The sequence below is a fragment of the Diplotaxodon limnothrissa genome, linkage group LG7 (assembly GCF_057381915.1).
Source record: "Diplotaxodon limnothrissa isolate DT_005_m linkage group LG7, D_limnothrissa_male_GT1.1, whole genome shotgun sequence".
Lineage (NCBI taxonomy): Eukaryota > Metazoa > Chordata > Actinopteri > Cichliformes > Cichlidae > Diplotaxodon > Diplotaxodon limnothrissa.
The window spans coordinates 1,195,104-1,210,451 of NC_140602.1; the positions used below are offsets into that span (position 1 = coordinate 1,195,104).

Here is a 15,348-nt window from a genome sequence, read left to right on the forward strand (position 1 = left end):
GCTGCACCTCCAGATCACATGACTGATGTAAGCTGACACAGCAACAAGCTGCAGCCACGCTGAGTCTCTGTTTCAGCCACATTGAAAGTTCAGACTTCAAAGTTTTTAAATTTTAATTACAGGCCAGTAAATCCAGAGTTATGATCATATATATATCAGCCACGCTTCGTTCTAAATACGGTCGTCACGTTTGTGTGTTTTAAGCGTTTTGTAAGGACAGCACGAAAACAGTAAAGGAAAAAAGCCACCTCTTTCTTATCGGTGGAAAAATGCACCATGTCGACCAATTAAAAAAAATGTCAACATGTGGGATTTGGTTGTTTAGGAAGAGGGAAAAGTTTTGGGAGTGACGGTAACAGGGCGAGCGAGACAGAGCGAGAGAGAGAGAGTTTAGATGTGGGAGATTTGTGACGTCGTTGTTTTGTTTTGTGTGTCAGTGAGGGCACTAATGAATGTCACAGAGGCACATTTGTAAACACTGTCACAAAGTAGAAAACCAGCGGAGTGATACACCTGCTGTTGTCGGGCCTGCAGGTTTGTCCCTGTGCTCTTCTGTCTTTTGGTCCATTTTTTACTGGCACACATCATTTGTGGAGCATCTTATTGCGACACCTGATTGTTCTCTCATTTTAGTTTTAGTAATATTTTTAAACGGTTGTACAAAATGAAAAAAACAGCAGGTGTATTGTCTGCATTTTTAGATAAATGGTTGTTTATGTTTACAAACTCTCCTTGAATCGCTACCTTATCGTGGTGGAGGGGTTTGTGTGTCACAGGGATCCCAGGGGCTATGTACTTTATGTAACTAAAGTATTTAATTATGTGGGCTACAGACAATAATTAAGTTATAGACTATTTTTATATGAAAAGCGTGCATACTTACTGCATTTGAATCATTATAGCCACATGTAACCACCTGCATATGTGTTTGAAAAAAAAAAAAGGCTTTGATTTTGCCACCCCATTTGGTTTCTTTGCCACCCTAAGAAAATTTCTCTAGATGCGCCCGTGTCTGTTGCATCAGACGCACAGTTGTGCTCCTACGCGTATCACACAGAGGGAAATCATTTTGGTAAGAGGAGATTTGGTTTTATTACGAGTGAAATGTGCGATTGCAATGATATTAACCTCTGCACTGCATAGACGGGGAGGGAAAGGATCGTGTTTGAACTCTGTACGCGATCATTCCCCAGTTTAGGAAAAAAATCCGAATTTATAGAAGAACTTTGATTTTTGGATCGATGGGATTAAGCACCGATTTCAGCCTGTCAACACTAAACGCTTTGTGTTTGGAAGGAACAGAAGCTTCATGCAAAGTGTAGCGAATGAATGAAGCTACTGAGAGTGAAAACTAAGGAGAGACTGACACAGAACGCAGAGATCGTTTTCCTTTCTGTAACAGATCAGTCCGAGGAGACGACGATGAAGCAGTTTTAGCAGTCGTGGCAGCGGCTCGCTGTGTGGCCGTGTGAACCTCTTTGGCTGGAAACTGCAGTATTATTTGGCAACTAAGGTGTTGTGACATTTTGAAGCCCCGTGAGTGTGTTTGTGTGTCTGAGGCCTGTCTGTGCTGAAAGGGTAGATAGGTGCCCTCTGGGTAATTAATCCACAGATGCTGACTCCACCGCAGCACCCATGGGCTGATGTCGTCTCTTACACAACACACACACGTTCATGAGCACGTACACCCACACACACACGCCGTGACCTTTTCTGTACTATCAACAGACACATGTAGGTAACTATATACAATCTGAAAACATGAACACACAAAATACACATCAGTGCACGGCACACAGCATGCAGGCTGAACGACAGCCTCAGGGAGCGCTCCGTTTCTAAATTTGGCACAGATGTGGTCGGATGGGCCGATGATGATGACATCTACCTGTGCTCCAAAAATGGCGGCTCTGAGCAGAAGAGGCACATCTGGTTGTTTGTGCGTGGATGGAAAAGCGGAATAAAGCGAATGCCCTTCTCATAAATAAAGATGACTCTGTTTGGCGGGAAGCGCGCTCGGCTTCGTCGGCTCCATCGCGTCTCACAGACAAACACTTTCTATGTGACGATGTTAACTGTGGCTACACGGAGGAACTAATGACGTAGCTCCAGTACTGCCCTGATCTCTCTGAGCTGGGTCAGAACAGCGCCCGTCACTCCTCTGTTCGCTTTATGATCGATTCCAAACAGACGTCGAGATACGAGGAGAACAGCGTGGATACAATCGTAGTCTGCGTTCACGTCCCAGAGGACGTACACATCAGTCTGTAATCTTTCAAAGCTCACCTCTGGTTTATTAAGGTGGACTGGAGGACAGCAGGCATATTGCACGGTGCAGCCTGACACAGTGGATGCAGTGCCAGTGCCCTTTAAAATCAATACTTGTGCTGAAGCTTTATCTAGGTGGAAAATGTCCGCGGGAGTCGGCACAAGCTTCTGCGACTCTTTGTTTCAATTGATTTTAAGGAGTCCCATGCAAGAAGCGAGATGAGCCTGCAGCCGGGAATGGCGTCTGCAGAGATTAACGATGACAGCGGCGTGGCTCAAGCAACAACGTCGTCTTTATGCGCTCATTTACACTATGAAATTAGATTCAATCAAAAGAGGAATCAGGAGGTTTACTGAAATCTACACGGGCCGAAAACGTTTCCTCTCAGATTAAAAGCACAGCAGTAAGATTTGGTGATATGTTCTCACAGCCCGACTCTTTAGAATGACGTGATTTCACAGCACAAACAAGCCACCAGCAGGTGTGTGTGTCTGTGGTGTCCCTGTGGACCACCCACTAGTGACCAGGGTGCACTCTGTTTTTTACTATGGGAACGTAAAAGTGGCAATCCCATTTAAATAAAACATACCAAATTCATTTTAGATTATTATTTTTATCATTTGCATTTCACAACAGTGTTGCTGTAACTCCCCCCTCAGCTTCTTAGTGGGCACAAATGCTGCTGGGAATTTAACCCCCCAAAACTCTACTACTCTGAAAATATCATACAATTATTTTCATCGACTTAATAGCTCTGAAATTTACACTTAGTACTTGAAATGCCTGCAATAAAGTCAGTTTTGATTAAAGCTTTGAATTAGCTAAACTTGACCCCCACTAAGACTAATCATACGCACGTTTGCGTCGACTTTTGGTATAAATAAGGCACAAATTTATGATACAAAAATATGAATACACAAATTGAAATCAAAGGGAAAAAAGTAAATACATCTAGTAAACGAGTGATTCAGTACACTAGACTGTGGTCGGCTCAGCTGGTCTCTCGTTCTGCTTCTCAGCTTCGGTATTGTGCAAAATATCTGCAGCGAGAACAGATTTTAGACAGAAGGTACGCTTAAAATAACGGTTCTTAATTAGGATTGAAAAAGATAAGATGTCTCAGCCAACCAACCACCAACAACCAACCAGTTAATTCAAACTTGGCCAGTATGAGAAATGAGTACTATGACATCATGAACTCAGCTCAGACCCCACATTTGACCGGCTCTCACATACAAGTCAAACACCCAGCATCCATTGGCCAAAGTTTAACAGCATCATCAGTACAGGCCACACCCTCGGAGGTTATTGGCTATAATGACGTCAGTGACGGCGTCAAAGACGAACTGGATGTTGTTGGTGTCCGTAGCACAGGTCACGTGGGAGTACACTTCTTTCTTGGGTGACTTGTTCTTGCTCTCATATTGAGACTTGATGTATCCCAGTCCCTCTGTGTAAGTATTTAGACCTAAGGAGACACACACACACACACACACACACACACACACACACACACACACACACACACACACACACACACACACACACAGAGTTAGAAAAAGCCCCCCAGTTCAATTCACTTTTATTTACACAGCGCCAAATCACAACAACAGTCGCCTCAAGGTGCTTCATCCTGTAAGGTCGACCTACAATAACACATACAGAGAAAAACCCAACAATCATGTGACCCCCTATGAGCAGCACTTTGGTGACAGTGGGGAGGAAAAACTCCCTTTTAACAGGAAGAAACCTCCAACAGAACCAGGCTCAGGGAGGGGCGGGGCCATCTGCTGTGATTGGTTTTGATCTGATCCTTTGTATCCGTGTGCTCCCCTCCATGTTTTCTGAAAACATCTCCTTTGACTCTCAGCACACATTCGGCTGAGGCGTGCTCTGTCGGCTGTTGAGCCAAGCTTCAATAAAAATGATGCACGGGCCGCGTTCTCAGACGAGGTGATTTCAGACAGATAAATGATACGTGATGGAAGCTAATATGTCCTGTTATTGCTGGCGCAGACTGCAACTTCCTGAACATTATTAATGTGTTACAGACTTCAGAATGTGACAGATACGAGGCCCTGAAGCTAAAAATAACGGAGCCGTTATTCGTACCGTGCATTGATCAATTTACCAGCACTGGCAAATCCACTGTGCAGCCTTTTAGCTCAACAGCATTATCAACTGTTCTGCCTTTACGCAAGCATTTGGCAGGTAATGCAGCTTAAATTGGTACAGTGCTTTTAGAATGAGTCAGCTCTCACTGATTGGAGCAAATGTTGTTCCAAGTGTCGCTAACATCTATCTGGCTCTCAGCCATTAGCAGCACTGTGGTTCGTCTGTCTGCTTCGGTGGCAACTTCATCAGAACAGGCACAAAGTCTGCAGAGGGGTGAAGAGAGGAGGAGAAGGGGCCGAAAACAAGATTGGAATTCTAATTCTCGCTTTCTCACAGTCCCGCTGGCTCGGCCTCTTGCGTTCCCACCATCTTGCTTTGCCTGTGTTGTTATAAATTTCTCACACTCTTGCTCTCTCCGTCTCTGGCATTGCCCCCCCCCTCCCCGCCTCACATGTTGTCTTGTCTCTTGTTTCCTCTCTCACTGGAGCTCCTCTCGTGCTCCCACTAACACCCCAGCTTTTATTCCCTGTGAGTCTCTTTGTCTGTATTCAACGTTATGTTCGACTTTCATACTTTCTTAGAAATCAGCACAATTGTGACTTCAAAACTGAGAGCTACATATATGAATGGCCAGGTCTGATTCATTTCACTGTATTTTTGCTCTGTGTGAAATCTCGACATGCTTGTTTTTAATGAAAGAGTAACTTCAGCGAATGACAGCTTAAATCATCAACCACATCACCAGCTCTAATATAGGTGCAGCTGGACTGTGGTGACAAAAGAATGGACTTTTACACCATAATGCAGTTATGAAAGGGAAGTCACTTTTAGTCTGAGCAGCTAATGCTCGCAGCTGTCCACAGATCTCAGGCTCGTTTCAATAAACAGCTGGAGCAGCTGAAGACGTTTGCCAACGTTTCTGCTCGATTGCTGCTTCGCCTAATTACAAATACGGGTGTGTGTGCGATACTTAATAGCAGCATCTGGTGCTGACAGTTTGAATGTGAAAGTGATTCACCCACAGTTTAAAAAAATAAATGGACAACAAACCTTTTCCCCTGGTCCTGATCGACACAACTATCAAACCCTGGAGGCAGAAATACTGTAGCCAGACTGTGTTAACAGACCTCTCTGCATTGAATCATATCTGTTATTAACCTCTGTCTCTCTTCCACAGCATGTCTTTATCCTGTCTTCCTTCTCTCTCCCAACCAATCACAGCAGATGGCCCCGCCCCTCCCTGAGCCTGGTTCTGCCGGAGGTTTCTTCCTGTTAAAAGGGAGTTTTTCCTTCCCACTGTCACCAAAGTGCTGCTCACAGGGGGTCATATGATTGTTGGGTTTTTCTCTGTATGTATTATTGTAGGGTCGACCTTACAGTATAAAGCGCCTTAAGGTGACTGTTGCTGTGATTTGGCGCTGTGTAAATAAAGTTGAATAGTAAACATATTTTTCCATTCCAGTGTTGACGAATGCTGTAAAGAGCCACCAAGCAACATCTAGCTGGGAACTAATGCTTCTTAAAGCCTGCAGCTCTGATGTCAAGCAGGAACACTGCTGTAGCTGCTGATGTAGTTATCTGAATGCGTACTGCATTTGTAGTATTGACTGTACCTGGCAGTGTAACCTGTGGCCTAAGCAGGAGAGGGCAGATTATGACTGAGGCCAGGCTCCACTCTTACAAGTGTGTACTGTCAATATATAGAAAGCACCATATAAAGAGTTCAAATATCGCCACATATTTGATATCTGACCTCCTTTAAAGTCGAGAGATTGATCCGAAGGTCAAAGTTTAGCTATTTAAAACATTGTTTCCTGCTGTGTAAGCAATGATGTAACCTCTGACCTTTTCTTCAAGGTCAAATTTCCATAAAATGTGTCTCATCTTTGAACCTTTTGTTTGTATCGTAACATTTAGGGAATGATGTCGGCATATGGATTTTCTAAATATCACGTTATAGTTTGCGTTCAAATATCTCGTCACCTTTGACCTCTGATCTCACTGTTCCACTTCACAGCTGCCTTTCCTTTACTGCACTGCAAACTTTTTAAACAAAAATAAAATGAATACATAGAAAAGAACGATTCCCTTAAAAGTAAATCCTCGGTGCAGGTTTGGACTCTCGGAGGGGTTCTAGTTCTCGTTTTAGAACCCACGTTTGGCTTTTCTTAACATAAGTACACTTCATGAGATGTCACAGTGCAGGGTTGTATGTACCAGTGTACTCAGGGAAGCAGATGGACAGCGGTGACTTGCTGATCTTGCTTTCAAAGAGGTCCTTCTTGTTCAGGAAGAGGATGATGGAGGTTTCCTGAAACCACTTGTTGTTACAGATGGAATCGAACAGCTTGAGAGACTCGTGCATGCGGTTCTGCAGGAGAGACATTAGCACGAGTTAACGGGGCTGTTAAACCTCTAACCACTAACACACTGTAAAAGCACATAACGGAAACGCGGGCATATAGTATTCACCTACATGCATACACAAAGCGAAATTAAGGACACCCATATCACATGCACACAATCTTAACACAAAGAGGAATTAAAATTGAATCTAAGAACAGAAGTCCTAGAAGTTCCTCTTGGAAAGTGACACGTATATCTGGGTATGTGTATTTGTATCAGCGTATCAGTAATCAACATTATTAGTAATCTAAATAGCAAAGCCATGCTCTTTTAGCCAGTTAGCTTCTATTACACTGAGCAACTAAGCACAAGCACCCACTCTGGGCCCTGCAGAGTGAGGCTTTCAGGAGGAGGAGGTGACTGCACGGGCTGGCAGCATGTATTTGAGGAAAAAGCTGCAGTGACAGTTTGTGGAGGTAATGAAGTGTAAAGGCAGAGAGGAGGAGGAAGAGGAGGCTCAAGTTATTACTGCACTTTGAAACTAAAAGCTTTGCAAGTGTTTTCTGACTATATTTATCTTCTCGGCCAAACAGGAACAATGCATGTGCTTCATAAATGAATAATTAGTATCCACTGTTTGGTTGGCTACTAAAATAAGTAGAAGATGAAACAAAACTGAGGCCTGGATTATTTGTTCATAACAAACCCGTTCATGCTACAGTGAAATTGATTCAGAGACAGAGTTGAAAGCAGTTTCTCTCCAGTTTGATTTCTTTCCTGCTTAGATCAGGACAGGGGAGCAAAAGCAGCTGATTGGATTAGGGAAAAACAGATCTATAGAAAATTAGGAAATTAAGAAGAGCTTTAAAAAGTTACCAGGAAGAAAGAGAGAGGAGAAAGCCAGACAACATTTTTGGATTGAGCGGCTCACAGACACAAAGAGGCGCTGCTTTCAACTCTCAGAGTGTGCGTACACCTATCGGGGTGGTTTCATACCTGTCTGTGGGTGGAGCTTCTGTAGAAGATCTGACTGCTGATTGGTTAGAGAAGACAGTCGATGGCAACAGTGACAGGAGGAGTGGAAGTAGCCAGAGATGCTGCAGGGCGGAGCTTAGAGCAGGAACAGAAAATGCAAGGGACCCCGTCGCCCCAACCCAAGTCCCACTTCCTTTTTAACCCCCCGTCCTCTATCCCACATACACACACATGCATCCCAAGTGCTAAAAGGAAAGTGTTTAGGCAGGAAGACAGTATCCACATACAGCAGTCGTGTCGTCAAAGGGTGGGGGGATACGCCTGTGTTCGTTAGAGCGCTCCAACAGAAATGAGGAGGTGACACAGAAAAAACACAATGCCAGAGCTGCTGGAGTAGACGCAATAGAACAACAAAGCAACAGCACTGAGTGTAGCGTGAGCCGTGTCGATGTCTCTCTAACACACTGATGCTTTTTAAAAGGTCAGAAAGCCGGCGAGCGGCTCTTTCAGCTCTTCTCTGTTCTCCGAAACAGCCCACGAATAAATCTCGGCTATAAGAAGTTTTCCTGTTCTACCAATGGCAGCATATCTGCAAGTGCTGAAAGGCTTTAAGAAACATTCACTCAAGCAGTATCTTTGAAGCTGTAACTCACACGTGTCATCTCTTGTTTAAACAGAAGTGTTATAAATGTCATGTGTGTGGGTGATTATGGGATGTATAATGTCAAGGAGTTCATAACAGTGAAATGTGAATGAACCTATTTTGTTTTTTGCCACCATTATTTATTAATACATAATAATAATAATACTGATAATAACAACACATTGATATAATGTAACAGTTTCTTCCCAAAAGCCACCCTGAGCTCACACGTGACGACACAGCTCCACCCCCCAATCCAAGGACTTCCCTCTGTACATAAACTACCGTCAATACTGTGCAATAACCCACACTGTAAATATATAACACTTTTATTTGTATATTTGCACACTAACTGTGGATCTCACTGTACATGTGTATAGTGACATTAAAAGACTGAGTCGTGTGACTTTGGCGATCTCTAGTATTCTGGGAGTTCTTGGGAAAACTATTTCAAACGTCATTAAACACAGTTAAATGCAGGCACGGAGCATGTCGTCATGCAGCATGAAACAGCCTTCGAACCAAGTCAGCAGACAGAGCAGTGAGGGCTGCAGACGCACGATCTCGGTCTGATAGGGAAAAGAAAAATCTCCCGTCCAGCAAGGATCAGTATAATGGGAAATATTGCCATGCTAATTAAATCCACAGCCTATCAGCGACTTTGATGAACTGCCCAGAAGGGATATGCAGTATGTATCACTCCCATTACTGCCGGGTCGGGGGGGGGGGGGTATCTTTACCATTCGACTGTGTAACATCCTCACTGTGCGCATATGGACGCATCTGCTAGTAAAACTGGCAGAGGATGCAGCAGCTCGTTGAAAACTGTTTGGTTCAACAATATTAGTGTTGATTTGAGAATTACGTCAGTCAGATTGCAAAAACAAAAACACTCCAGCTCGTGTTGTCTGAACATATGAGCGTGTTTACTGCTGGATGCCTGGATCTGTCTTGTTGTGTCTTGGGATTTTCAGCTGTCACATCACGTCTCTCGTTCATGACCTTAGCAATACTGTAAATTTCTGTCAAGCGATCATTAAGTACGACACTTTTGATTGAAACTCCTGTGGCACTGGTGCAGAGGTAACAGAGGCAGCCTTTCACGCTCTTTCACGGTTTCTACGTCAACAAATCAGAATCACTAGCTCGTCGTTGAAAAAGGTCCAGGCTGTTTCTTTCGGTGGGATTTTGCTTCTTCCACACAGGTTTGTAAAGACAAATGCACGACTGTGAAACAGCAAGCTCAAAGCTACGCCTGTTTACAACTGCACCGCTATTTATATGGAGGCACAGAAACAACAGATTTTAAATGCAAGCGGCAAAAACAGGACGAAGCTATTTGTGAGCACATTTTGTGGTGGATATTTCCTCTCCTCCAGCGCCCGTCTTCTGGTGCTCCCAGCTCAGAGGGAAGCTTGATGACAGCTGCATAAATAGATGAGCACCTGAACACATTTCGACTTCCTGGAATTCTCCCAGGATTCACTCTATGCTTATAAATAGCAGCGAGTGCTGTGCATTCAAATCAGCTTATTTGTTTTAGGTTACGCGATATAATCGTTAGGGATCCTCTGTGGTTAATGTCACCGCTTCTTTCTTCTCTGCAGTGACGACACTTCACCCGTCCCGGACTCTACAGCCGCCGTGTTGAATCATGTGGAACATTCGCTGTGTCCAAGTTAGAAATTTGTTTATTGTGCGTTGCAGGGAAGAATAATTTGCATGGAGAAAAATAACTCGCATGTACCTTTGCATTCAGTTACAACCTTTGTTAAACAAAAAGTCTGAAAACTATTTTCCGTGGGGACTTCAGCGTCCTCACGTATTCTGCAGCAGGAAGTGAGTAAAAGCCCAGAGGATAATTCCACAGAAGTTCACTGTGTAGCACGACGTGTGGTTTACCACAGAGTCAGTCTGTGGGTCCTAATGGGACTGCATTAGGTATTTATATATAACCCTTTCAGATGTGCACGGCTTGATTTCTTCAGACATTTCTCTCCAGCCCTGTCACAAGCTTTGTGTCCGCTTACATGTGACAAACATAGATCTATCTTTACACTGGCTGCTTGTCGTGTGTGCCGTGACCTTTGTTTTCCTAAATCCAGAATGCATAAACGTGGGACGGATTCACTGGAGAGAGAGAGCACAGCTGTGAACACGTGTCCTTACCGTGGTCTCGTCCTCATGCAGCACCTGGTCATATCCGCTGAGCGCCACACAGAAAATAATGGCTGTGACATCCTCAAAACAATGAATCCACTTCTTCCTCTCTGACCTTTGACCTCCCACATCAAACAGCCTGATGGACACAAGAGACAAACACGGGAAACAAGATCAGATTTTTTAACACAAACATAATTGAAATCGTCAATTATTACATTTGTACAAAATAGAAATAATAAATTAAATTCAGTCAAGTCAAATTAGAAAGTGATTCAATTTGAAGCTCATTTCGAAGCCTGATTCAATTTGAGAACGACTTCTTAGCAGACGTCCAAACTGACGGAGATCCGGGGAGTAAAGCAGCTTTCAGTCCGTGGGTATAACACAGTCCTAATAACAGGTTTACGTCCACACAGAAGGACTCTGGCCTCGCTCCTGGACCTGAAGGTGCTCTGAGGATGTCTGATATTAACAGCGTCCCGAGCGCCGTCACAAAGATCTTCTTGGATTTCCTTCTTTTCTCCTCAGAATCTGATTTTTGAAACAGTTTGTGGTTTAAAGAAACACAGAAACAGTTTTTATGCTGACATCATTTCCTTATACTGTTATCACCGATGATGATCTGACATGTGACTTTCACTTATTTACGCTCTTCAGATAAACAAAGGAGCTCTTATATTTGCTGTCAGAAGGTTGCTATTAGGATTTCCTCTGCATGAGCGAGGACAGTGCCTCTGCGTATGCACACTGTACCTGCTGACTGCGGCGTGTACAGATCAGGGTGTTAGCCTGACGCTAAATCCTATCAGGGTTTTATCACAGTGAGAGAAATGGAGCTTCAGAGTATCTGGATTTGTTTCTCCCGTCTCTCCTCTGCAGCGACAGTTTTCCAGATCGATTACCACAGACACGTGGCAATTTCTGACGTCAGGTTTGATTTTCTGAGGACTGCACTAAAGCTGAAACTGTTGAGGTAGCTCAACATCTGTCACAAGTATACAAAAACACACACTAACCAAAAAACAGGAGTGTGCTGCACTGAAAGTAAGTCAGCTGATGTTGCAAATGACCAGATTCAGATGTGCAATTTTAGAAAAGAACATAACAACCACCCTAAAGGACTTAATCCACAGTGAGATGAAGTCAGTCAAGTCTGTGATGGGTATAATGGTAGGTAGGTTCATGGGTTACACCCAGGAGAGGAACACTGTAGCCTCCCACACACTGCCTGACTGCTAGTAATAGCAACTGAGCTGACAATATTCAGGCTTCTTCAACAAAGCACACCCAGCACAACTCCTACACAACGGTGAGAGTGACAGAGGAAAGCATCACTCAGCAGAACGAACTGCACAATATAACCCAAGCAAAAGAAGGAGGAAAAGCAAAACAAGCATTAGCTGCCAAACGTGATGTGCATCCATCCAGAAAAATAATTGGTGTCTATGCTACACGTATTAACCCCTCTGCTGTCTTCAGTTAGGACATGAATGTGTGCTTATACCTGCACACATCCACAGAAGTAGGGCGGAAAATGAGCGATTAGATTAGACGCCAGAACAGGACTCGCCCCTTCTCTTTCCCATAATGCCTCTCCTCTCTGTCATCATTCCCACGGCTCCTTGTTCTAATTGAATCAGAGCTCATTTAAAAGGAAGGGAATCATAAATATAGACACTTGTTTAAAGCATTTAATCTCATTAATTACAGGCTGGAGTTCCTACTGTACGCTTGGCTAGAGGAGCAGTAAGAGGCACCGCTGAGAGTGAAGCACCGAGCGCACACATCGGGGCAGCAGTCGCTTTGGATACTGACCTGAAATGAAGGTTTTTGAAGGTAAAGTGTGTCTCGACGATGCCTGTGGTCTTCACTCGGGTCCTCAGGATGTCCTGCTCTGTGGGCTGGTAGTCCGCCGCACCAATTCGATCTAGGCTGTCTAGATAGCTGCACACAGACACACAAAACTCAGAATCTGACACAACAACTGTTTGTGTACCCATACAACAACTGCAGGAAAATACCACGTGTAAATGAGGTCCAAAAACATCAGCGAGCCATTGTTCTCACAAATTTCCCTGAAGTGTCCTTTACATCCACCAGGAGCTCATGTAAGTGGCTCAATGTTGATGACTGCATTGACAGAGATGTGAATGGATTTGTGGTGCTATGGCCTACTTTCAATTTAAGTGTGAATTTGTGTTGCATAATGAGCACAATCTGACACCCACCCACCCACCACTGTAGATCTGCAAATATCTGAGCTAATTCCAGGTGCTTCTGTTCTTTCCCTGCTCCTTCTATGGGAAGTGAGCCTCAAATCAGCACTGTAGCAACAGCAATGTGTCACATGGTTCAATATCTCATTGTAGAAATCTATTTTAGTGGCTCAGAAATGTTGATTAAATTTTGGTTTACTGGATAACAGCAAACTTCTCGCTGCTACACATTAGAAGAATAACGTCTGTCTGAAATACAAAGTTACCACATGGAGCAGCCACTTGGTAACAAGTGAGGAAGGGGAATGGGAGGATTCACTTATGTAACGGAATATCCCTGGAAGAGGGCCTTTATTTTTTAATGTGCACGTATAAATCAAATAATCGTGAACAGCAGAATCCAGAGAATCGTTCTCTCAGTCACTCGAGCTCTCACACTATCTACTGTAGCACACAGCTAAGGGCGACAGAAGGAAGAGCTACAGTTATGTTAGAGTCACTTTGTGATTGTTAGGCTTGCCTTCCTCTTTAACACCTGAATACTGCTCTGGTTCCAGCTAATGTGCACCTTGGAAGGTTTAATCCCTCATTTTTTCCTTTCTTGTTTATTCCCTTCTTTAAATTAAGGTCAATCTCACCATCGGGGCGAAGGACACAGACAGTAAGTAACATTTACAAAGGTTATAAAAGTGTTCATGAAGCACCTTCCATAGACGAGTGGTCACAAAGTGCTGGACACAAATAAAGTAAAATAAATAAGAAAATTAAAAGCCATAAACAAGATGCATAATAAATTAAAATCAGTAAAAGTATCAACTGAAAACCAAGTTTAAAGTCCACAGAGTCATCTGAATGTAACTGTAATAGGTGACTAGCCCAAAGCCTTGGTGCCACAGATGCATATCTTTAATCTAGAAACTGTTCAAAGTGTTGTTTCAGAGCCGTTAGGAGGATCATTAGTTACTTTTAAAAGACAAAAGCTAGAGAGATGACGAGAAAAAGAAATGGATGGTACACTGTCACAGCTTCAGCGATAAGAACAACTGATTAAAGAGAAAGGAATCTGAATTATATTGTGATTAAAATGTGAAAGCTGTAAGGAGGACACAAGAAGACTGGATATTTTTATCCTGAGCAAAGATGAAAGTGTGAACAGCTGAGCCTCGATTTATTTCTGAAACTGAAAACAAACAAGCACCACATCCTGAAGATGTGCGCACCATGTTTCTACACAGCATCCGTTGACTGGATTAGTGACTTGGTGTTAAAGCATGTTTCAATTCACAAAATGAAAGGATGCTAATTAGATTACAAGGCAGTCAGTCAAACAAACCAGAGCACTTCATTACAAAGCAATCCAAAGCAGATCAATTATGCCGAGTGGTTCATGCAATTTGTGTGAACCACTCGGTATTTCAAACTGAAAAGTCACAAACATTTTGCAAAGAAACAGCAGATTTCCAAAACCTAGCACGTGGGAAATGTAAATAATGAGCCCAAAGAACTGCGAGGAGCTTAGAAGGTTTACTAAGAAAGAAGGGTTAGGGTTAGGGTTAGGTTATTTGCCATTCGTGACCTTCAGGAGGTCTGACCCTCTCTAACAAGAACACGTCCGCTCCTCCTGTTGGTTGTTTCCATTCTGCTGTTAGGCTTCACAGAAACACCTTTTCACACGAACTCACACTAACACAAATGCCATTATATAATGTGCAGAGCTGCAGTCCCACAAAGGTCTCAAACACACAGTAATGTCAACTACATATCACCTTCGGACAGGCAGATGACTTTTTGTAACCTGTGTTAGGCTGTTTTTAGCGGACATACTTCTTGGTACGCTAGGTCAATGAACACCGACCTCAGGAGTACATACAACATTATGGCTTATCACTAAAAGAATGCTTGACCAAAAGCAACTTTCAACAGACTTGATGCTGATCTGCCACGTCATTGGGCTTTGGCTACTAACTAATGTGTAGCTGAGTAGCTAGCTAATCTAGCAAACCAGACATGATAAGCCCAGCAGATGTTTGTAGGCGTAGCTTCTATAGAGTTATATTTTACTAAGGGGGGAAATACAGGGTCACTGTTTATTAAATTTCCAGTAAAGTGTTTAATAATTACAACAGTGGTTAACTTAATTAGTGCTGTGCCAAGGAACAATGATCTCTGACACGGTCAGACTGATCGCTAACTGCTAACTGCTCGGCAATCAAGCTGATTTCTACTTTATGTTCCCGTCCAGGCTGGAAAACTACACTGTAAAAAAAATCCTAAAAAAACAGTAATTTTCCGGCAGCTGGGGCACCAAAATAATACGATAAAATCACAGAAAATAACTTTCCCATGAAAATACGGTTATTTTCAGTAATGACAATACAGTTTGTTGCCCTAATTTTACATGGGATTTTGCCTTTTTCAAGTGCTTTTAAACATTAAATTAGGAAGAATTTTATGTGATTAAACAATGAAATTACCTATAAAAAAGGTCAATGAATGCAGCACTATGAATAATAATACTTAAATGTACAGAAATATACAGTTAACAGTCGGTCAATGCATTTAAAGCCCAGGAGAGCATGGTACTAGCTTCCTCTCAGAGAGCAGCACGGCTCTTCCCGAAA

The 15,348-nt window shown here is 43.1% G+C and overlaps 1 protein-coding gene across 3 annotated transcripts in view; it reads right to left on the minus strand.

Annotated features, from left to right (window-relative positions):
• The window catches only part of gnao1a (guanine nucleotide binding protein (G protein), alpha activating activity polypeptide O, a), a 109,016-nt gene that overhangs the window by 5,714 nt on the left and 87,954 nt on the right, over positions 1-15,348 (minus strand). Inside the window, exons 5-8 of one of the 3 annotated variants that reach the window (XM_085358961.1) lie at positions 12,327-12,455; positions 10,518-10,647; positions 6,602-6,755; positions 412-3,737 (exon numbers count right to left, since the gene is read on the minus strand). In XM_085358961.1, the coding sequence (XP_085215087.1) occupies positions 3,550-3,737; positions 6,602-6,755; positions 10,518-10,647; positions 12,327-12,455 (601 nt within the window). In that variant the 3' untranslated portion in view covers positions 412-3,549. Of the gene's footprint in view, positions 1-411; positions 3,738-6,601; positions 6,756-10,517; positions 10,648-12,326; positions 12,456-15,348 lie in introns of those variants that run through there. The other 2 variants (XM_085358962.1, XM_085358960.1) reach the window with 2 other exon arrangements.